General features: G+C 37.9%; 1 protein-coding gene and 1 long non-coding RNA gene across 10 annotated transcripts; both read right to left on the bottom strand.

The window, feature by feature from the left end:
* Positions 1-7,529: 7,529 nt before the first annotated feature.
* Positions 7,530-10,472, bottom strand: LOC114311279 (aconitate hydratase). 5 transcript variants are annotated; one of them, XM_082883361.1, is made up of 6 exons: positions 10,285-10,466; positions 9,778-9,939; positions 9,017-9,159; positions 8,837-8,893; positions 8,479-8,657; positions 7,530-7,926 (listed from the first exon to the last, which is right to left on the bottom strand). In XM_082883361.1, exons 1-3 carry the CDS (start codon positions 10,321-10,323, stop codon positions 9,082-9,084), a joined length of 279 nt encoding a protein of 92 aa, XP_082739487.1. In that variant the 5' UTR covers positions 10,324-10,466; the 3' UTR covers positions 7,530-7,926; positions 8,479-8,657; positions 8,837-8,893; positions 9,017-9,081. The 5 variants fall into 5 exon arrangements, 4 of the variants coding, with proteins under 4 accessions (XP_082739487.1, XP_082739489.1, XP_082739488.1 ...); XR_014338172.1 differs by having other exon boundaries at positions 7,531-7,926; positions 8,562-8,657; positions 10,445-10,472; XM_082883363.1 differs by lacking the exon at positions 8,479-8,657.
* On the bottom strand, positions 10,473-15,334 carry LOC145797095 (uncharacterized). 5 transcript variants are annotated; one of them, XR_014338168.1, is made up of 6 exons: positions 14,853-15,334; positions 13,609-14,701; positions 12,436-12,489; positions 11,809-12,076; positions 10,599-11,707; positions 10,473-10,512 (listed from the first exon to the last, which is right to left on the bottom strand). It is a non-coding gene; the product is annotated as an uncharacterized LOC145797095 (long non-coding RNA). The 5 variants fall into 5 exon arrangements; XR_014338167.1 differs by having other exon boundaries at positions 13,609-15,334; XR_014338170.1 differs by having other exon boundaries at positions 11,809-12,073; positions 13,609-15,334.
* Positions 15,335-23,005: the final 7,671 nt, after the last annotated feature.

The raw sequence follows: 23,005 nt of genomic DNA, 5'->3' as shown, positions 1-23,005 counted from the left end.
TTGGTTGCCTTTATTAGGATGTCAGGACGAGGACGTGGTAGGCGTGGCAGACGTGGTAGGCAGGAGATGCCTTTACCGGAAGAGGTTCCGGCAGTGCAGGAGGGAGTTGGTCAGGCCAATGTGGCCGAGCCAGTGGGTCAGCAGGCTATGAGTGCCTTGGCACGAGAGATAGCAGGAGCTTTGGGTATTCTCAGAGCTGGGAATCAGGTAGCTGAGGCAGGGCCTTCTTTCTTGAAGAGAGAGTTCTTTCGGTCTAACCCGGATGAGTTTGTTGGGGATCCAAAGGAGCCACTGAAAGCTGACGAGTGGTTGGAACAAATGAGTAAGACGTTCGAGATGCTTGGCATCGAGGACGGGGCACTGAAAGTGACCTTGGCATCCTTCCAATTGAAGGGAGAAGCGGGTCAATGGTGGAAGTACGAGAAGGCTCATGTGGGTGGTACATGGGAGGCGTCTGTGAATGCTTTCCAGGAGAGGTTCTTATCTGCAGTTGCTAGGGAGAAGCTGAGGGATCAGTTTAGCCGGCTTAACCAGCAGGGTATGTCTGTGGCAGAGTTTGAGGCCACTTTTACTAGTTTGTCCAGGTTTGCTCCTGAGTTGGTGGCATCCGAAGAACGCCGTTGCTATGAGTTTGAGCGGAAGTTGAGGCGGGGACTCAAGTTGAGGGTTGGTGGGTCTTACATCCGAGAGTATCGACATTTAGTGAATGCTGCAGCTCATATGGAGCTCATGATGCAGGAGGAAGACGAGGAGAAACATAGAGGCTCCAAGCGGGGCCAGGAGGGTCACGGTGATGGCAAGAGACAGAGGGGTTATAACCCTCAGCAGTCTCAGGGTGGAGTTGCTAGGTCGACCTTCTCGGTGCCGAGTGCAGGCTCGGGAAGATGTAGTCAGGGAGGCTTGACTTGTTTTGCGTGTGGCCAGCTGGGTCACAAGTCTTCGGTTTGCCCGCAGAAGGGAGGGGGTCAACGAGCTGCTTCCTCTTCAGCTAGACCTCAGGGCCAGAGTCAGGGCAGGGGCTAGCCCTTGTCTTGCTATCAGTGTGGTCAGCCTGGGCACCTGAAGAGGTATTGCCCGCAGCTGAGTGCTACTTCAGGAGTGTCTGGTTCTAGGCAGACGCAGAGTTATCAGCCATCTCAGTCTGTGCAGGCCTCGAGGGCCAATCCGGGAGCTTCGTCATCCCAGTCTGTGCAGCAGTCTTTTGCTCCGAGGGGTGAGCAGGTGGATCAGGGGCCTACAGGGCGCGTGTATGCTGTTACCGCGCAGGATCTAGTACCGGCTCCATCAGTAGTGAGAGGTACCTTTTTGTTTTGCAACTCGGTTGCTAGTGTGTTGATTGACACGGGTGCATCTCATTCTTTTGTATCTGCTGCATTTGCATCTATTTTGGAGTTGGAGTTGGAGTTAGCACAGTTAGCATCTCGTATTTGTGTAGTGTCACCTCTTGGGGGTGAACTGATCTTGAAACAAGGTGTTAGAGGTTGTGATATAGAGGTCGCCGACCATAGGCTTCCTTTTCCGTTTGTTGTCATGCCCATGAAGGGCTTTGATGTTATTTTGGGTATGGACTGGCTATCGTCATACCGGGCTGTCATTGATTGCTACCGCCAGAGGGTTACGTTATGTACCTTGAGGGAGGAGTGGTTCCATTTCTTGGGAGACCGGGTTGGTAGTGTTCTGCCACCGGGGTATGATTCGCGAGGGCGGAGTGAGCTTAGTGGTCTACTTGCTAGCTTCGAGAGTAGTGAGTGTGGTGAGACCCAGCTTGTGTTGTCGAGGGTGGTTTGTGAGTATTCGGATGTCTTTCCCAAGGACCTCGTTAGTTTGCCACCTCACCGAGAGATAGAGTTCTCTATTGATTTAGTGCCCGGCACGGCGCCGATTTCAATGGCACCTTACCGTTTTGCTCCAGCAGAGTTGGTTGAGTTGAAAGTTCAGCTCCAGGAATTGCTAGATAAGGGTTTTGTTCGCCCTAGTGTTTTGCCGTGGGGAGCACCGTCTCTCTTTGCTAAAAAGAAAGATGGTGCCTTGAGATTGTGTATAGACTACCGGAAGTTGAATCGGGCTACGGTAAAAAATAAGTACCCTATGCCCCGTATAGATGATCTGTTTGACCAATTGAAGGGTTCCCGTTGTTTCTCTAAGATAGACTTGAGATCGGGTTACCACCAGTTGAGGGTCAGGGAGGAGGATATTCCTAAGACGACATTCCGTACGCGGTATGGCCATTATGAGTTTCTGGTGATGCCATTCGGGCTTACCAATGCACCGGCAGTCTTTATGGACTTGATGAACCGGATCTTCCGGGAATTCCTGGATCGATTTGTAGTCGTTTTCGTGGACGACATTCTTATCTATTCGCTTTCTGAGGAGGAGCACGAGGAACACTTGAGAGTGGTGCTTGAGTTGCTTAGAGCCCATAGGCTGCACGCCAAGTTTGGGAAGTGTGAGTTCTGGCTGAGGGAAGTCAAATTCTTAGGCCACGTGGTATCCGGGGAAGGGGTGTCTGTTGATGCATCCAAGGTTGAGGCAGTGCAAGATTGGGCACAGCCTAAGAGTGTGTTTGAGATCCGCAGTTTTCTGGGATTAGCTGGGTATTACCGTCGGTTTGTGAAAGATTTCTCTAGGCTAGCTTCGCTGTTGACTAGATTGACGCGGAAAGGGGTCAAGTTTGTGTGGAGTGAGACTTGTGAAAGGTCGTTCCAAGAGTTGAAGGTTAGATTGACCACCACTCCGGTTTTGATTATTCCGGAGAGAGGGTTGGGTTATGCAGTCTATTGTGATGCCTCGCGAGAGGGTTTAGGTTGTGTGTTGATGCAAGAGGGGAAAGTGGTAGCTTATGGCTCACGTCAGTTGAAAATTCACGAGAAGAATTACCCTACACACGACCTAGAGTTAGCAGCAGTGATATTTGCCTTGAAGATTTGGAGGCACTACCTTTATGGTGAGAGGTTCGAGGTGTTCTCGGACCACAAGAGTTTGAAGTATCTGTTTACACAGAGAGACTTGAATTTGAGGCAGAGAAGATGGATGGAGTTCATTGAGGACTATGATTTTGAGTTGCACATCATCCGGGGAAGGCCAATGTTGTGGCCGATGCCCTTAGTAGGAAATCCATTAGTGATGTAGCTTGTATAGCCATCCAGGAATGGGGGATGTTAGGTGTACTTGGCGAATTTGATTTGCATCTGGGCGAATCCGTTGAGGCTGCGGCCTTATTTTTTGTTGTTGCGCAGCCTACCCTTGTGACTCGAGTGTTAGAGGCACAGAAAGGTGACCTTGAGGTAGAGTCCTTCCGAGAGAAGATCTCCGGTGGGAAAGTTGAGAAGGGTTTGACGGTGTATCCCGACCAGAGTGTGAGATACCGAGACCGTTTGTTTGTGCCGGAGTCTTGCCGAGAGGAAGTACTCCGAGAGTTCCATCATTCACGTCTTGCAGTGCATCCCGGAGGTACTAAGATGTATTAGGATTTGGGTCGCCAGTTTTGGTGGCGGGGTATGAAGAGAGATGTGGCCGTTTTCGTGTCTAAGTGCCTTACTTGCCAGCAAGTGAAGGCCGAGCATCAGAGGCCAGCGGGTTTGTTGCAACCCTTGCCTATTGCTGAGTGGAAGTGGGAGCATGTCACTATGGACTTTGTTGTAGCTCTTCCAAGGACTCAGCGGGGTAGTGATGCTATTTGGGTGGTTGTAGACTGGTTGACTAAGTCGGCGCACTTCATTCCCATGCGCGTGAGAGATTCGGTAGATCATCTCGCCGACTTATATATTCGGGACATAGTGAGATTGCATGGGGTCCCAGTGACGATCATCTCAGATAGAGATCCTCGTTTTACTGCTAGGTTGTAGCAGAGTTTGCAGAGTGCCTTGGGCACTAAGTTGACCTTTAGTACGGCCTATCATCCTCAGACTGACGGGCAGTCCGAGCGTACTATCCAGATCCTTGAGGATATGCTTCGGGCTCAGACTGACGGGCAGTCCGAGCGTACTATCCAGATCCTTGAGGATATGCTTCGGGTTGTGTCCTTGACTTTAGTGGGATGTGGGAGAGGCACTTACCATTGGTGGAGTTTGCCTACAACAACAGTTTTCAGTCTAGCATCGGTATGGCACCGTTTGAGGCCTTGTATGGCCGACCGTGTAGGTCTCCGGTTTGTTGGGCTGAGGTGGGTGACGCACCTCTGTTGGGTCCGGAGTTGGTTAGAGAGACGACGGAGAAAGTTGAGCTTATCCGTAGGAGGCTTGTTACAGCCTAGAGTCGCCAAAAGAGTTATGCTGACCATAAGAGGAGACCTTTGGCGTTTGAGGTAGGTGATCATGTCTTCTTGAAGATATCACCTAGGCGAGGTTTGATGAGGTTTGGGAAGAGTGGGAAGTTATCCCCTCGGTTTATTGGGCCTTTTGAGATCCTTGAGAGGATTGGCGAGGTTGCTTATCGTTTAGCCTTGCCGCCGCAGTTGTCCGGAGTGCATAACGTCTTTCATGTTAGTATGCTTCGGAAGTATGAGCCGGATCCATCCCACGTGTTGGATTGGACCGACTTGGAGGTAGACGAGGATGCCTCGTATGAGGAGAGACCGGTTCGGGTCTTGGATAGGCGGGACCAAGTCCTGCGTGGCAAGACCATCCCTTTGGTTAAGGTTTTGTGGAAACATCACGGAGTGGAGGAAGCCACTTGGGAACGTGAGTTGAAGGTCCGCGAGAAATATCCGGACTTGTTTATTGATGAGTAATCTGATATTTAGATTATGTAATGTTGTTGAACTTAAGAGCTTTATATATGTCTTGAGTTGTAAAACATTGGTAATGTTTTGGTATTAATGGAAGTATGTTGTAGGACTTACCTTGATATGGAAGTTGATTATGATATTGCATATGTTGGCTATATTGTAGAATTGGGGTTGTATCATGTATATTGATTATGATATGAACTGTGGACCATGTATGTTGGAAATGATTGAAAATTGAAGAAAATTGCATATTGATAATGCACTTGTAATATATGTTGTGAAATGCCTCTTGAAAAGATATGGAATTGACCGGTAATGGGTCGGGTTGTTTAATACTATGTTGTAATATTGTTGAGAATGGAGAAAACCTGTTTTTGAAAAACTTGTGTTTAATTTCGGGGACGAAATTCTTTAAGGGGGGGAGGTTATAGCGATCCCGGTTGTCCCTTTGCTGTTCTGTTGTATTCCGGACTCGGTTCCGTGAAGTTGGTAGTAGTATCTATCATGTTGTCATCCTTTAGTTCCACTTGATTGAGTTTTAGGATGTTTTGGGCAAGGTTGTTACAGGTTGGTTAGACCTTGGTTTCAATTCCTTGTTGCCCAGTTTTTAGGCGTTCCGCTCGAGCGGGTCTTTTTGCGCTCGAGCGGGGATTGCACAAAACCAGTATTTCGTGTTCCTGCAAAACCTTCTGCAGATGTGATTTTTACGCTCGAGCGGGTTTGTTTACGCTCGAGCGGTGGCGCTCAAGCGGGTCTGGTGGCGCTCGAGCGGGTAGTACTTTCTGGGTATAAGTTCTGGGGGATGGTAATCTACGCTCGAGCGGACTGGTTTTCGCGCTCGAGCGGAAGTGCTTTATTCTTGTGTCTTGGCGCTCGAGCGGGCCTTATTGCGCTGGAGCGTGTGCAGATTTTTGTTCTTGGCGCTCGAGCGTTGTGTTCTCCGCTCGAGCGGGTCATACGTATATGAGTTATCCGCTGGGTGATTTTAAATCACTTTTTGCTTTTCTTTCTCTCTCCTACTTTTTCTAAAAACCATTTTTGAGAGCCTCTCTCTCTAGAAACTCCCTTCTCTCTAGGGTTTGATCTAGTTAGAGTGTCCTCCTTCTCTTCGGCCTTTGTAAAAGTTGTGTGGATCGTCGAGGGCGTCGTTTTGATCCGAGAATCTTGGTCTTTGGAGCATTTTGGTTTTGGCTTCTTCTCCATCCGAGCTCTAACTTCGAGGTAGGGATAACCTACTCCTTACTATGAGCTTTGTCTTTAAATTTTAGTATTTTGAGATGTTGGGGTTGGTTTGGTAATTCTGTGAAAGTTTGGGGCCTTAGTGTAATTTTACAAAACTTGGGGTTTTTATTTATATAAAACCAAAATGCATGTTTGGCATGAGAAAGTGGAATAAATGTTGAAACATTAATGAGAATCGAACCTAAGGGTTGTAATGTTAATTATGAAAAATGCCCTAATTACATTGATCGATTAATTTGTATAATTAATTGTTGGGAATGAGGGATTGACTTGAAAATGTGGAAATTGGAAAGGGAAGGGGTTAAAGGGTGTAGTTGGATCATTTATCACTCACCTAGTTGAAATGTTGATTATATATCCATTGTTGCATTTATTTTCTGTATAGAAATAACTGCTTTGGGCTATCGGTGGAGGATAGTCTTGATTGTTGTAGACAATGCATGATGATTAGGCAAACTGAAACTAATCACTGGAATGTGTCATTGAGTATGACGTTTGAAAGAATACATTAAATTTATGTGTTGTGTGATGGTGTGTATAATTATTGTTTATATGCATTGTGTTGTGTTGGAGGAGATATGGGATGTACTCCACGGTTTAGGGGAAGATAGGGGATGGACCTCTAAACCGGATGTGTTGGGAGGAGATAGGGGATGGACTCCATAGATAGAGCTCATATGCTTATCTATTAATGTGTTGACAGAGCTCATATGCTTGTCATTGGAAGTGTGATAGTGCTCATATGCATATCTGTGGAAGTGATGATATAGCTTGTATGCTTATCTGTTAGTGTGTGATATAGCTAGTATGCTTATCTATTTTGAAATGGGGAAGTGCTTAGTATGAGTTACTGTCTCATATGAGTTGTTTGGCCAGGTTCTGAGCCATGGTTATAAATTGAGAATTTGAAAGGAATTGGAAAATGAATGGTAATATGGACTTGTATGTCATGAAAATGTAAAGTGTGATAAGGGAAAGTATCAGTGTTGGTCATCTATCAACTGCTAATCTTTTAGTCATTGTTCATAGTTGGTTTAGTATATTTCTACTGGGCTGTGGCTTACCCTATATGGGAACATCATTTTCAGGTACAGGTAGCATGCCACCTCCAAGGACGTAGCTTGGGAGGCTAGAGGCAGGCGGACTTTTGTTGCTTTATTTCTTTGATGTATTACATGTATATTCAAGCCAAGGGCTTAATGTGTAAATGAGTTAGTACTCTTTTGTTGTAACCAAGTGTTAACTTGGAAAGCTGTAAGCCTATAGGGCATTTGCTTTTGTTGTTAACATGCAATACTTTTGGTAATGGAACTCTGATGAATAGAAGAAAGTGAAACTTTTATTTATATCAATACATGTCTATATTGATGGGTTTAGCGACGTTTTAGAAACGCCGTCATAGGTTTTTTGTTAATTTTAAAATTTTCCAACCCTTATAGTGGCGTTTTAGAAACGCCATCTTTTTTTTTTTTTTGAAATTGTTCTAATTTTATGTGATCAAACTAAAAGAATACTTGTAATAAAACGAAATAACACTAATATGAAATAATAACTCCCATTCAAATAGCAAATATAGCATCAATTCATTTTCCCATTCAATTTAATATCCAATCACTGTTACCCACAAAATAACATATTCAAAAATTGAATTCACAATTCTTAATCAAAAAATTGCTACATTATATACAAAGCCATAAAATAACATTACCCTCTTCTCTCTCTCTCTCACCACTCCCCCATTTAACACAAAAAATAAGAAGAAAGTGAACCAAAACACCTAACCCCCCAATCAGATCAGAGGGAAAAAAAGAAAAAAAGAAGAGAAATAAAAATCCAAAGGATTTTAACACAAAAAATAAGAACAAAGTGAACCAAAACACCCAACCCCCATCCATCCTTCATCGTCATTTTGAATCGCTTTTCATGCTACTTCCCATGGCCTTCAATCCTCTTGGTCTCTGCCAATCGTAAAACATAATAATAATAATAATAATAATAATAATAATAATAATAATAATAATAATAATAATAATAATAATAAGCCAATAAAAGAAGTGCAGTAAATAGATAACAAAAATAAATATGAGAAGTTCAAGCTACTGAATGTTATTTTAAATAGTCACATTAGGTCAAATTAACCTTGGATATTTCAAACTATTAGAAAGTACACAATCCCATGTCATACTCAACGTAATGTTTCTCTAAAAAAAGAAAAATAAACTATAAAAGATTACTAAGAATATTAATGCCAAAGCACAAAGAGAAAAGTAGCTACACACGTCACACCATCAGTAACAAAGGCAAATAAAACACACATTTACTATGTTAACATGAATGCAAATACAAATCTAATGGCATGTACATTCTTAATGAGAACCAGGTCAAAAATTGCCTCACCATGTTAGACAACCACACGCCTCATTCATGTACATTCTTAATGAGCTGTAATACCACATTCAAGAAATTGACATAACAAATTACAAACACAGAGAGAGTATTTAGTTTCTTACAAGCCAAATTCCAATCGAAAGAACATATTTTAGCACAACATAACCAAGCCTGTGTGCAAGTTCTGTGTTGCAAGAATAACTACATGGAACCCATGATCACGGGCAATGTCGATGACAGTTTTTCGTGTGATCCCTGGAAGAATAGTCCCACTAGTTGGTGGAGTTGAAATAAGATTTCTCTGTGAAGGTTGATATATACATGAGTCTACAATAGATACAAATTTATTTAATTCTAGGAAATACTGTTAAAACCAATGTAAGTCAAAAATTTTGTAAAAGCTAAATCGAGGCAAATAGTTATATCCCAAATGGAACTTACAGGAGTAAATTATGAGAAGAGAAAGGGACAAAGTCTTACCTCATTATAGTCAACAAACATGTTATTTGCACGCAAATATGCTTCAATCATTGCCACCTGAATTTTAACACAGATAAGTACAACCTCGTGAAAATTTAAATAAAAGCAATAAGATGAGACATACATCAAACATCATGGTCATTAGATTTATGCACACACATGAAGGTTGAAAATACTTACAGTTTCATCACTTCTTCCAGTCAATTTCAGATATTACAAAGTAACCTTGTCAACAGGAAAGAACCCTATTGTTGCACCATACTCAGGAGACATATTGGCAATAGTGGCCCTGTCAGCTTATGATATTTTACCCACGCCTTCTCCTACGTGAAGGACATATTAGTGAGTTAGACCTGTTGTGGACGAAATCATGGCAGTTGAAAATTACTAAGGCTTAAATTTTTATTACCATAGAACTCAACAAATTTACCAACAACACCATGCTTCCTTAGCATTTGGGTCACAGTTAAAACCAAATCAGTAGTTGTGACACCATTGTTTAATTTTCCAGACAACTTGAATCCAACCACACTAGGTAACACCATACTCATTGGCTGTCATATGTGACTAAATAATTCTTATTTAAGCATGTAATATGTATATACAAGAAATAATACTAAAGTGATAGAGAATATGATAATTAAGTTCCATTATACGCAATACAGAATGTAGGAAAATACAACTTAAAGCTTCTGCATTCACAAGCTGCAATATTGACCATAATATGCATATGTCATAGGGTGATGGGGGTGATGCCTCACCAGGCACTTCAATAGCATATAAGCAAGAAAATGAGTGTGCTAACAAAACCGGCACAATCACCATAAACAAAGCAGTTACGATGAAATAATGCTTTTCAGAAAACAAAACAAATACACCATTCAATCATAGGTCTGGGAAAAACCTTCCTGCAGTTTTATCACATCAAGTGCATTATTTACCTGACCAAGCATCACTGCCTCTGCTTCAATACATCCAACTCCCCAACCAGCAACTCCTAACCCATCTAATATAGTAGTGTGAGAATCAGTTCCAACCACACTATCGGGATAGAGCATGCCATCAGAGTTAAAAACAACCCTTCCAAGATATTCAAGATTAACCTGCATGTTCATCATGACAATCTACTTAGTAACATCATATTATATACAAGAAAATTTAACAAATTAACAAACTCACTTCACTTTAAAAATTAACTAAGCCTGAAAGGAAAAACTTAAAGCGTAAGCCAACTGAAATTATCAAATCTTGCTTCACTTTGTAAAAGAATAAAAATTTAAAAGTTTTTTTTTTTTTTAAACAAAGCCTGAAGAGGAAAACTGAAAGTGTTTAAAGAAAATTGCATGAAAAACAAAAACAAAAACAAAAAAAGAAGAAAAAAAATAGATAAGCAATTCAATATATTGAAACACTATAATTTGCCAAAGCAGCTATGTTAACTCCCATACCTGATGAACAATACCAGAACATGGAGGAACAACAAGCATGTTATGAAAAGCGCTCGACCCCCATTTTAGAAAAGAAAATCTCTCCTTGTTCCTTTGGAGTTCAAGCTCAATATAACTAATTCTCAAGGGACAATACAAAGGCAGTTAATGAGAATGACACCAAAGGATTGATCTTGTTAGAATCGCTGTACAAGCAAGGTTGACCACAGCTGGAACACCAGTAAAATCCTGACACAGAACAGAAGATTTAGTTTAGAACCAGAATACTTGTCTAATAACACTATGTGCCAATGTGGGATATCGTTGACCAATACTTTAAGGAGAACACGAGCAGGCTTGAAGGGAATTTCTACTAAAGTGTGTTGTTTTACCTTTGATAAGCCAAGGTCACCAATCTAAAAAGAAATGTAGACAATGGATGAGCGATCACATTTTGTAATAGAAGCACCATGTAACAAGAGTTAAACATGAACATGTATCAAGTTATCTAACAGGAACATGTATAATGAGATGAAGATGAACCTATCAGAAAATGAGATGGAGATAATAAACAGATGCAGGCTAGGTACATGATATAAATGTACTAATCATGTGAATGAGACAGTTAATAGCAGGTAACAAACTACAAACAGAAACAACCAACATTCTCTATTCAACATATGTATCCAATAAAGGAAAACCCATAAAACAAAAAAGTTGCAGTTTTCTAGCTATCCAAGCACCTACATATTAAAAGCTCACATCTTTACATACTAGCATAAAAACCTCAGGGGTTGGATTGATAGATAAAATATAACTACTAAACTTTATTTACAATTCAAAATACCAATCCTAGATATCCTGAATCTAGAACAAATGACTCCAAGCAATTCAGTTTCTGATATACAACCAAGCAGCAAATGTGAAGAAACAATAATAATAAAAATAGCATTTGGCTGCAGTTCTAGAAAACTAATGAAAGTAATCCATAAAACTATTCAGAAAGCCCAAAATGGAAATCACATCTGCTCTGCTTCATATTCGAACATAAAACAAGTCAAACACCCCTCTAAGCGGTTAAACAGCTCCCAACCCCTTCCTCAAAACACCTATTAATACGGCCATGCCTTTCTTATTATGTCAAAAACAAACTTTTTATGCACACATGCACATATGGCCATGAACAAAAATGTACACAAAGACAGGCAAGTAGTTCTACATATGTATATTAAAATTTAAAATACAGGATTTTGTTAAAGGCACATGTTATGAAGGTTAAAATGATTGTACATTCTATGCTTGTACAATCAAAATCATTCAAATAAATGTGCACTTAGGACACACATTAATAAGGCCCTAAAACATAATATGAACTAATACCCACTTGAGAATTATGTCAAGAAGTTCTGCCCCTGCTTTTGAATCAAATACCTCAGCTTGATGGCTGTTATTCCAAGAAAAAAAGAAATTTGAATTCATCTAAACATATAATCAATGTAATTTCAAATAAATGATCATAAAATAGTAGATAAAACATTTAATCACCTCACATGACATCTCAAAGGCCTCATAGGATTGTTAGTCAAGAGTGCAACTCGCCGAGGTATTGGACAAACAACCGAACCCTTCCAATCAGGAATAGAAATAGAGCCTATAATCTCCTGATTAGGAGACATAAAGGCATTGCTATGCTGAAAATCACAATAATTCATCTTCAAATTCCGCATAAGAATGCTTGTTCATCGTATCAACACAACAGTCTCAGCCATCAAAACCATGGGTGGGTCTATGACCTAAAACCCAAAAATTCCTCCTTACAACAAGACAATGAATATCACACAATTAACAAAACCCACAAACTTTCCCAAAAAAAAAAAAAAAAAACTGATTTGGAAGCGTATGTGCAATTCAAGTTAAAGTATTACAACAAGCTTGTATTGTGATGTTTTCAAACTATAGCCTATATGTTGATCAAATGGTAGACTCATGTTATATTGTACACACAACAGTAGATTTCTGGGAGGGTTTTGTGCAAATTAAAGTGAACAAATTTAAGCTTCTAGAATTGTCATTTCAATAGAACCATTTGGCCCAACTAGAATTGTCGTGTCAATGCTAAAACACAGGTCCTTATAGGCAAACTAATTGCAAAAAAGAAGCAACAATTCTCACCAGTGATCAACTACTCCAGGAAATGCACAAGCAAGATACCTAAGAATTGCATGACTGCAAAGCATATCAAATGCATAAGATAGTCAATATAAGCTTAAAAAAAGAATGTATAATTTAGAACGTTAAAAGAACAAAAAGATTGAAGAGCATCATCCCAAAATTTTGTAGATGCAGTAATGACCAACAGTCTCTACAATTCATATATGAAAAAGAATACTAACACTAGGGGAATGTGCATAACAGTGCCTTTAATACCTAGAGCCCCAAGTACTACAAAAAATATGCAAAGAACACTTGAACTAACCAAAAGCCATGGAGGGATAAGCAAACTAAACTTTCCATTTTGAACTAGATACATATCTTATGGCTTTGTAAGATATGAAACTTCTAGAATTTCATCATTCAATTACAGGAATGACATAGAAACAAGGGCCAACTATCTAGGAATGACATAAAATTTGTGAAAATGCATTACGCCCCACTAATTTTCCTAGTTATACAATGAATCCAATTTGTCAAAATAAAAAAAGACCAAGTTGTCATAGGATCTGAGATTCTGAATGAAACAGAAAAAAAAGACTCGTAGTTCAGTGAAAGATTTGAGTGGGTTGTGCAATTCTGATAATGGTCTAATCGAACAGCTTTCTCATAATGAATAAGTAAATCTAAACTGATTTGATTAATCATTTTTTAAAACAGAACCAACCAATTTTTAACTTTAATTTCCCCCTCATGATTAGTTTACACCAATGAACATCTCCACCCACTCCCATTTCATTGACTATGCAAGAAAAATAACCTTTGCAAATACACCAAATCCTCACCTATTTTTTTTTTTGTATATAATATTTAATCTCAATAGACTACACAAAAGGTACGCAACTATTGTGGGAGACACACACCTCAACATATAACAATACCTTTGTATAGCAAGAAAGAGATGGACCATCCTTTGCAAGGCCAAAAAAAAGAAATATGGAGGAGAAGAATGAGAAGATGAAGAAAGTGAAGAAGATGAAAATGCATTTCTCACAATTGTAGAAAGTCCATTATTCAGTTGCTTGAGAAGACGAGAATAGTTTGGCTACTCAAGTAACAAAACTACTATCAGAAGACAACAATGACTTAAAAATAATAGTAATAATAATAAGAGAATGAATAATAAATCTTTACCACAGTGGCCCTATTTCCCTCATCCATCAATGATGCACCAGCAAGCATTTCTTTAATGTCAATTCCCTGAAATAAGAATCTATTGTAAATAATTGCAAAGTCCTGAAGTAGAAAAGATGACACATTGAATTCTGTATATAAGGACAACTTACCTGAAGCACTTCTGAAGTAGAAAAGTCTCTTAGCTGCTTCTTTCTTTTCAATTGTTAGCTTTTTAAGCCGAAAAACAAACTCTCTTTTTTTTTTGGCTTAAATAGCCAAAAAGTGGCTTTTTTAGTCGAAAAAACAGAGCCTTAATATGATGTTTATGTGTTTAGGCAATGTATATGTGGAGTTCTCCATCTAGACAGCTTTTTACTGTCTAACTGCTGACCTTATTTGCGTTGCATTACTAAATCCAACACGGATACAAAAATTTGGGGAATGTTTATAAAACAAGGCCCTAGCCAGTAGTAGGTCATAAGGAAAGAGGGGGAAAAATGCTACAAGACCAAAATAAATTCCCATCAGTCATTCTAATATGAGGACATTTCAACCCTAGCTTATTCCTCCCTCCGTTCTAAATAATGATTATTTTATGAGTTATTCTAATATAAAACGTTCATTGTTTAAAGGCCTCCAATTGCATTGTTTAAATCCAATTCCTCAAGTGCTTCAATTAAACTAGGCAATGGGATAAGTTGCACACTTGATGAGTATGTAGTATGCAGCACCTGTATTTGTTCTATTTCTATTTGTAGAGTTGAGATGTCAAATACCTAACAGTATTTGAAAGAGTGGTAGATGATTTTTTGCGTTTACTAGTAAAAGTCCAGACATTAAAGTAGGCAATTAATGCAAAATGAAAATGATAACAAAATACAGAATGAGTCAAAAAAAAGATTATTCAGAACAGGCCATTGACTCAGTAAGAAGATAAATTCAGTTTAATAATGCTAACTGCACAACTGAAATTCAACTAGTTATTAGAAATCTAATCTTCCCGCAACAAATTCCCACAGTCTGGCTAAGCTACCAACCAGATTTTAACCATACAAGTGTAAGTGATCTCAAATCCAACAAATGTCATAATCACAAGCACATCTAGCATTTTCTGAAAACAAAAAACAACATATTAAGAAAGAATGACAAAGCAAACAAAAGAAGAAATTGAACAGGTTTCCAAGCAAATAAATACCAAATCGAGAGATACGGGAATGAAGGGCTTGAGAGAGAGAGAGAGAGAGAGAGAGAGAAATCGATACCTCGCTGGAGCTTTGAAATCGAGAGAGAGAACTTCAAAATCGAAATCATTCTAAGATGAAATCACTGAGACCGATCTGAATCTCTGAATCTCAAAGCTGAAGAGAGAGATCTAGAGAGAGAGAGAAAGACACTCTGGAGCTTCGAAATAGAAATTGCTCGCCGATGGTGGTCGCTACCTCGTCAGTGGTGGCGGTGGAGCTTCGAAATCGAAATCGCTCTAAAAGATGACACCGCTCTTGAGCAACATTGTGAGAATGATAAGGGTTTAGAGAGGGTTGAGAGAGAGGCGAGATTTGAAGGCGTGAGGATTCAAAATAAGGGTTTACAAAGGCTTTAACAATTATTCTCCGATTCAAAATAAGCTTCGAAATTGAGAAAGAATCACCCAAACATAGATTTCAAAATCGAAATCGAGAGAGAGTCGATTAAGGCTACAGCGAGAGATGAAGGAGAACGAGAGATGAACGAGAGCGAGAGGGTGAAAGACTCACTATGTTTGGTAACCTAGGAGAGAAACGTTATAAAAGAAAAGAAAAAAAAAAAGAAATGATTGTGATTTCTCTTCTTTTTGTTTGGAAAAGGAAGAAATAAAAGAAAAGAAATGATTGTGATTTCTTTCATTATTGTTTGGTTGGATTTCATTAAGAGAAAAGAAAAGAAATTATTTTATGTTATATTACCAAAATAACCATTTTATATTTTCAATCATTTTATTTCTTTTATTTTTATAGGGACAAAATTGGTATTATGAAAATAGTGATTTATTTTCTCTCCCAATCTCTCCACTTTTGGGAAGATTGAAAATGAGGCTTATAAGAGAAATGAGTTTCTCTCCATTTCTCTCAATTTCTTTCCATTTCTCTCCACTTAAGTTATCCAACAAGTAAGAGAAATACATATCTCTCCATTTCTTTTCTTTTCTCTCCAAATCACTCAATCCAAACATAGCCTCAGAGATCAGGGCTACAAAATGTTATATTTGATATTCACCCGCTCACCCACTTAAGAGAGGAAGAGATATAGGACATTCGAAGGCATTTTCAAACGCCTTTGGTTAATGAAACGGTGCCGTTTTGATTTAAACAAAAAACAACGTTTAAAAAAAGTCGTTAAATATTATAAAATGTGGCGTTTAATAAAACGTCGTTAAATAAACGTCGCCAAAACTCAAATTTCTTGTAGTGTACTAGAAGACCCAAGTGTTGACTTACAAAATGTATCAATATGAACCCACATTTGTTGACATCACATCCTATTTTCAAAAGTCATGTACACATTGTCATCAAGATTTGAGGATATACATTTGAGGATTCCCATTGTCACATTCCATTTTTCTACATTAGATTCAATGTTAACGTCACATTGACTTCATCAGTGTGTACACTTTGACATTGTGTTTCATAGTTTAGAACCAACGATTGGTGGATGTTCCGAGTGCGTCATTGTCTCGTTGCCCAATTGGGCTACGTATGGGAATGTAACTTACGCATTCAATGTGAACTCACATTTATATTGGGCTATTTATATTTCATATAAAAAATAGATCCGTTTCTCTTTCAAATTGTGCCAATAAACTTGACGCAATGGCCACTAACGTGTGAATCCATCACATTCACTTTATGTTTCAAAGTAAATCAGGTTGACGTAAACTGCCACTACGTTCACATTAACCTGGGTTAAGACATTAACGTTGTCAAGAGCAACAAATGCAGCAACTTGAAAGTCCCTTAACTTGTACACATTTTAATGAACAAACATAAAATGGGGGTGGCAATAATACCATTATACACCACACCACAGTCAAAGTCCCAACTCTATAGATATGATCGCAATTTATGATAAAATTGGATTTCTTATATATGGAACGTCAATTTTAAAATTCAAATTCCTAATCACATAGATATGATCACAATTTATGGTAACATTGGATTTCCTATATGATATTGCCATTAATTAGGTTATCAAATAATATTGGGGGTAAATGTGTCAACAAGAAACCCACAGGACTTACAGGAACATAATTTTTTTCACAAGACTATATGTAACTTGAGTCTTCCAAATAGGACTTATAAATAATTTACCCCTAACTTTTAAACTTAAACAGTAATATTATGAATAAAGTCGAAACCAAACACATGGAAGCTAATTGTCGGTTTTAATTATCTCTAAATTATATAAATTTGTTTCTTTTAAGTTTTAAAAACTTTAAATGGTCTGTTCGTTTGAATTTTTAAAAGCTTTAAATAGTTGGCTTTATATAATATGAAACTTTGAGATCTAAATGTAGAAATTAATGTTGTAGTTTTTTTATAATTTTTTTTATTTATTAATATATCTGTTTGTCCCTTCTATATTGAAATCTTACGTCTGTATATGCCACCAAGTATCAAAGCTAATAAAAAATAAAAAAATAAAAATGAATGGAAAATGCCTCCCCATGAAAAGCCTTAGACCACATGTAATGCCCTGAAAATTGGGCGGAGTATATTTATTTATGTAACAAAACCACCTGATAGACAAACACACATATATAGTTAACTATTACATACATCCATTTCCATTAAATTCCAAATGGCAAATACATGTTGTTCACATCTCAATGCCCCAGTTCCAATCCCAAGCATGCATTTTACAACAAGTATGAAATAGAAGCCAAACAGATAATAAGTGCCCTACAGGCTTACAAATTTATCCAAGAACATTCTTGGTTACACAAAATGGAGTTTCAACTCAACGCAAATACAGCCCTGGGCTTACATTCAACAAATAACAATAAAACCAAAAATGAAGCCTCAGCTCCGAGTCATCGCAAGTCAATGCCTTGGCGGAGGCATAGCACTTGTACCTGAAATGGTTTCGCTTATAAGGTGAGCCGCAACCCAGTAAAGATATACTACACAACATATGAACCATGACAAGACTAAAGAGGAATATGCTCATGCCATGCTCATGATAAAACAGTCTATCTCTCTTTTATAAAGCATGCAATGCTGAGATGCAACAACAGATATAAAGCCATTTCCATTTTAAACCATATCTGTTACATGAATATAGGCTCTGTGAATCTCTAAGTGAGTGTCTGCAAGTAGGTTCAACAGATTAAACTATCTAAGTAGGTTTAAAAATGCTGTAGTTCCGGACAGTTTCAATCTGTTCCTAGACAGATTCAAATCTGCTTCATACTTGTTCAAATTTGAACTGTATCTGTCCAAGTTGTTTTGCACTTGTTCAATTCAAACTTGAACCTGTTCCAACAATCACTACTTGCCTATAAATTCAGAATTGTTCCAACAAATTTCTGACGTCCAGAAAATCAATCTTGCTTCCCGTTTTTTCTCTTTTGCATTGTTATTCTTCATATTAGTTTTAGGAAAAATTTCAAATAGTATAGAACACAGGTTCTAGTTCGCCGTATAAATTGTTTGGAGTGTTACTACAATTTGTGTAGATCATTGTATCCTGGGAGATACACGCCATTTATCCATAAGTACCGGAGCGAGGCGAATCTGTCTTAAGGACAGCGTGTCTCACACTTGACTTTATCTATTTTTGTACTTGTTCATTTCGGTAAAATAAATTATGTAAGTAATTTATTTTTATTTGTTTGAGTTGTTTCAAGTTATTTTATTTTACATAGAAGATTGTTCCAACAACTAATACATATTCTAATACTATTATTTAAAACCATGCACAAAATTAAAGACAAACATTAAATTTGTGCAATGCTAGCAAATCCAATTTTACCACGACATGAGAGGCGTATACGTGGAAATGATCTCCCCAAATGCTAGGATGATAATTGGCTGAGCGTCGAGTGACCTTCGATATCATATTTTTGGTTGAATCAGGAATAGGTATAGTGTGAATAGAAAATTCCATGTTTTTGTTTTTGGTTGTGTGACGAGAAAATGGAAGTGAACAAGAACACTCTTGTGGCCTCTTTTTTTTTTTTTTTCCCTTTCACTTCTTGCCTATGGCTGATATGGACCGAAGGGCTCTAGTGCTTTGCTATTTATACTACAATCCTATGTATTTGGAGGTGAAACAACAAGGAAGAATCTGAGTTCGTGGACGTGAAATTTACGTTCCAATTTCTACTAAACCAAAAAAAAAAATGTGAACCTCAAGAATCATGGTACTAGGAGGTAAGAAAAATTGAAAAAATTAACCAAATCAATTGAACTAAACCAAACCGTCTGTATTTGGTTTGTTTTTTAACAAGAATTGGTCTATGTTGTTTTTAAGTTTGATTTTTTTTTTAATACTTTCAGTCCAGTATTAGTTTAAGCAGCTTATGCACCGAACTAACCGAAACCAACCGTTTTAACAGATATTGTATTTAAAAAATATATATATAATTTAATAATGTAATAATATTATTAAGTATAATAAATTATTAATTTCAATTAATAAACCCGATCATCCTATCACCTAAGTTAGTACACTCTTATTATATATAATATTAACTCTAACACACTATTCTTAAAGTCTTAATATTTGTTATTAGTTTTTGTTTGCTTTGTTAATTTAGAAATTGTAAAATATTTATTAAATGAATTGATAGGATATATTTGAAATGGTTGACAAATGACTATACTAAAAAAGGGCTTAAATTTGAAAGATATTAAACCAATCAAATATCACCAAACCGAAGTGTTTCAATTGGTGCGGTTCGGTGCGATTTAATGGGAGAAACAGTTTGTATCGATATTCAAAATAATAAAACAGACATTATTAATTAGGTAAAATATTTTACCTAAATACCGAACATACCAAACTAAACCAAATCCCAGTTCTTGTATATTTAAGGTTGTAAATGCATGGTCCCCGTGTGTGAATAAGGTGGATGGCGATCAACCTTTAAAGGTTCTAAAATAGCCGCCCCACGTAAAAATTGTTGGCTTCCTAAGGATGTGTTTGGTTCTTAGATTTGAAAAACGATTTGAGAAAAAATGAAATTAAAAAAAAAAAAGTGAAATGTAAATAAAATATACTTATACTTTATCTACTTTTACATACCTTTTTCATTTCTCCTTTTAAATCTCTTCCTAAATCCATGAATCAAACACAACATAAGAGAATAAGAGAATGAACAAATATCAAACATAATGCTACGTTGTGTCACCGACTAAAAAAATAAATGATTCAAGGTAAAAAAATAAAAAAATAAAAAAATAAAAAAAAATAAAGATCTTCGTCACTCGTGTATACGTACCAGGAGAGAGAGTTGTCTTAAGTTCAAAGATTTGACAAGAAATTTATAACGGAGTATAGCGATCCCGGGTTTACCCTTGCTGTACAGTGATCCGGACATGAGTCCGTGGATGTTGGTAGTTGTTTATTATCTTGTTTGCATCCTTTTTACTTTGTATATTGAGTATGGGATGTGTTGGGCAGGTTTGTTACAGGTTGGTTGTGTTTGGGAGCCTAGTGTTGCTGCCCAGATTTTTGGCTCTTCGCTCGAGCCAGGAGTTTGTCGCTCGAGCGAGAGTTGAGTTCGTGTCTGGTGGGTCGAGCCAGAGTGGCTTCGCTCGAGCGAGCGCTTGCACTTGGTTCTGGACCTGAGAGTTGTGTTTCTTGGCTCGAGCGAGCTTTTCTTGGCTCGAGCGGTCTGGTTTGTTCTTCGCTCGAGCGAGTAGTTGGTCGCTCGAGCGTGCTTCTGGTTGCAGACCTGAAGGTTTGAGTTGTTGGCTCGAGCGAGAAATCTGTGGCTCGAGCGCACTTTTGAGTTTTTGGCTCGAGCGAGAGTTCCTTGGCTCGAGCGAGAGCTTTCTGTGTCTGGTCGCTCGAGCGACCAAGTCTTCGCTCGAGCGACCAAGTCTTCGCTCGAGCGAGCGTGTTTTATATCAGCGGACAGTAGCGATTTTAAACATCACTTTTTCACCTTTTCTTTTGATCAAACCCTAAATCCGAGACCCTCTCTCTCTACACTTATATTCTCTCTAAGAATTGATCTCCCTAGGGTGTTAATCTAGCCTAGGGCCTTTGTTAAAAAGATAGAGGGCATTGAGAGCTTTGTTTTAATCTGAAAAAGTTTGGATTTGGAGCAAGTTGATCTTTGAGTCTTCATCTCCTTTTTGGCTCAAACTTCGAGGTAGGGATATCCTACTCCTCTCTATGGATTTTGTCTTTAAATTTTGGTATTTTGAGATGTTGGGGTTGGTTTGGTAATTTGGTAAAAGTTTGGGGCTTTTGTGCAATTTTACAAAAGTTGGGGTTTTATTCATAATAAACCTAGATGCATGTTTGGCATAGAGAAATGGAATGAATGTTAAATCATTGATGAAAATGGGACCTAAGGGTTGAAATGTTAATTATGGGAATTGACCTAATTACATTGTTTAATTAATTGGGATAATTAATCGAGAAGAATGAGGAAATGAAATGTTGAATGAATATCCATTGTGCATTTATTTTCTGTTTAGAAATAACTGCTTTGGGCTATCGGTGGAGGATAGTCGTGATTGTTGTAGACAATGCATGATGATTAGGCAAACTGAAACTAATCAATGAAATGTGTCCTGGAATTCGACGGTTGATAGAATACATTAACAATATGTATTGAGTGATTGTATATAGAACCATTGTGTTTGTATACGTTATGTGTAGAGGAGGAGATAGGGGATGTACTCCGCGGTTTAGGGGAAGATAGGGGATGTACCTCTAAACCGGATAGTGTTGGGAGAAGATAGGGGATGAACTCCGTAGATACAGCTCATATGCTTGTCTAAAGAAGTGAAGATAGAGCTTATATGCTTATCTTTGTGATGTGTGGATATAGCTCATATGCTTATCTGTGGATATTGTTGATATACATATCTGTTGTAGAATGTGGATATAGCTTATATGCTTATCTGTGGATATTGTTGTTATATATATCTGTTGAGAATGTGGCTAGTGCTTATAAGCCTATCCGTTGAAAAAGGGAGAATGAAAAGGAACTTGGACTTATGAGTCGGTTGACATAAATATGTGATTTATGTGAATGTATCAGTGTTGACCATCTATCAATTGCTAATATTTTAGTCATTGTTCATGGTTGGTTTAGTGTATTTCTACTGGGCTGTGGCTCACCCTATATGGGAATATCATTTTCAGGTACAGGAAGCATGCCACCTCTAAGGACATAGCTTGGGAGGCTTGAGGCGGACATAATGTTGTTGTTTTACTTTTTGATGTATTACATGTAACTTCAAGCCAAGGGCTTAATGTGTACGAGTTAGTACTCTTTTGTTGTAACCAAGTGTTAACTTGGAAAGCTGTAAGCCCGTAGGGCATTTTGTTTTGATGTTAACATGTAATACCTATGTAATGGAACTCTAATGAATAAAAGAATGTGGTTAATTTATATGTAAATGCATGTCTTATCTGATGGGTTTAATGTTGTTATTTTGAGGGCGTTACACGGAGAAAATAACATTTTGCCCTCCAAATTTCTACGCATTTTTTAATTTGCTTCCTACACTTCAATTAATATCAATTTTACACCCAAACTTTTAAAAATTTGATCAATTTGGACCCTACCGTCACATTCCATCTACAATTAGACGGAATGTGCTGACGTGGCACCAAAGTTCATTTGAAATTTTATTTTATCCCTAAACTACACTTTAAAAATCAATTTGCCCTCCAAACTATACCTTAAAATTCAATTTGCCCGCCACAATAACACATTCCGTCCAATTGTAGATGGAATGTGACGTTAGGGCTCAAATTGATCAAAAATTTTGAAAGATTGGGTGTAAAATTAATATGAATTGAAATTTGGGGATTAAATTAAAAAATGCTTGAAAGTTTAGGCGAATGCGAAATAAAAAGAAAAAATGAAGACATGAATAAAATATCAATTAAATTTTTGTCACTTTTCTTTCATTTTTCCTTCTAAAAAATTCTTAATCCAACACAATATATATTTTTGGTCCCAGTTTTTTCTACAGATGCAAACCATCCACCCTCTTATGGTTTGTAATAGTATCATTATTTATACATACACAACAAAATCATATAAAAAGGTCTATAATATTTATTTGTGTATATATATACATATCTATCCATCGTCCTAAATACCACATAACCATACTTCCTCACCATTTATTATTTATTATGCCCCCTCATATTTCTTAATCATGTAACACAAATAATCAATACTTTA

The sequence above is a fragment of the Camellia sinensis genome, chromosome 8 (assembly GCF_055761805.1).
Source record: "Camellia sinensis isolate YWXY chromosome 8, ASM5576180v1, whole genome shotgun sequence".
Lineage (NCBI taxonomy): Eukaryota > Viridiplantae > Streptophyta > Magnoliopsida > Ericales > Theaceae > Camellia > Camellia sinensis.
This window is presented reverse-complemented; position numbering and strand designations above follow the sequence as displayed.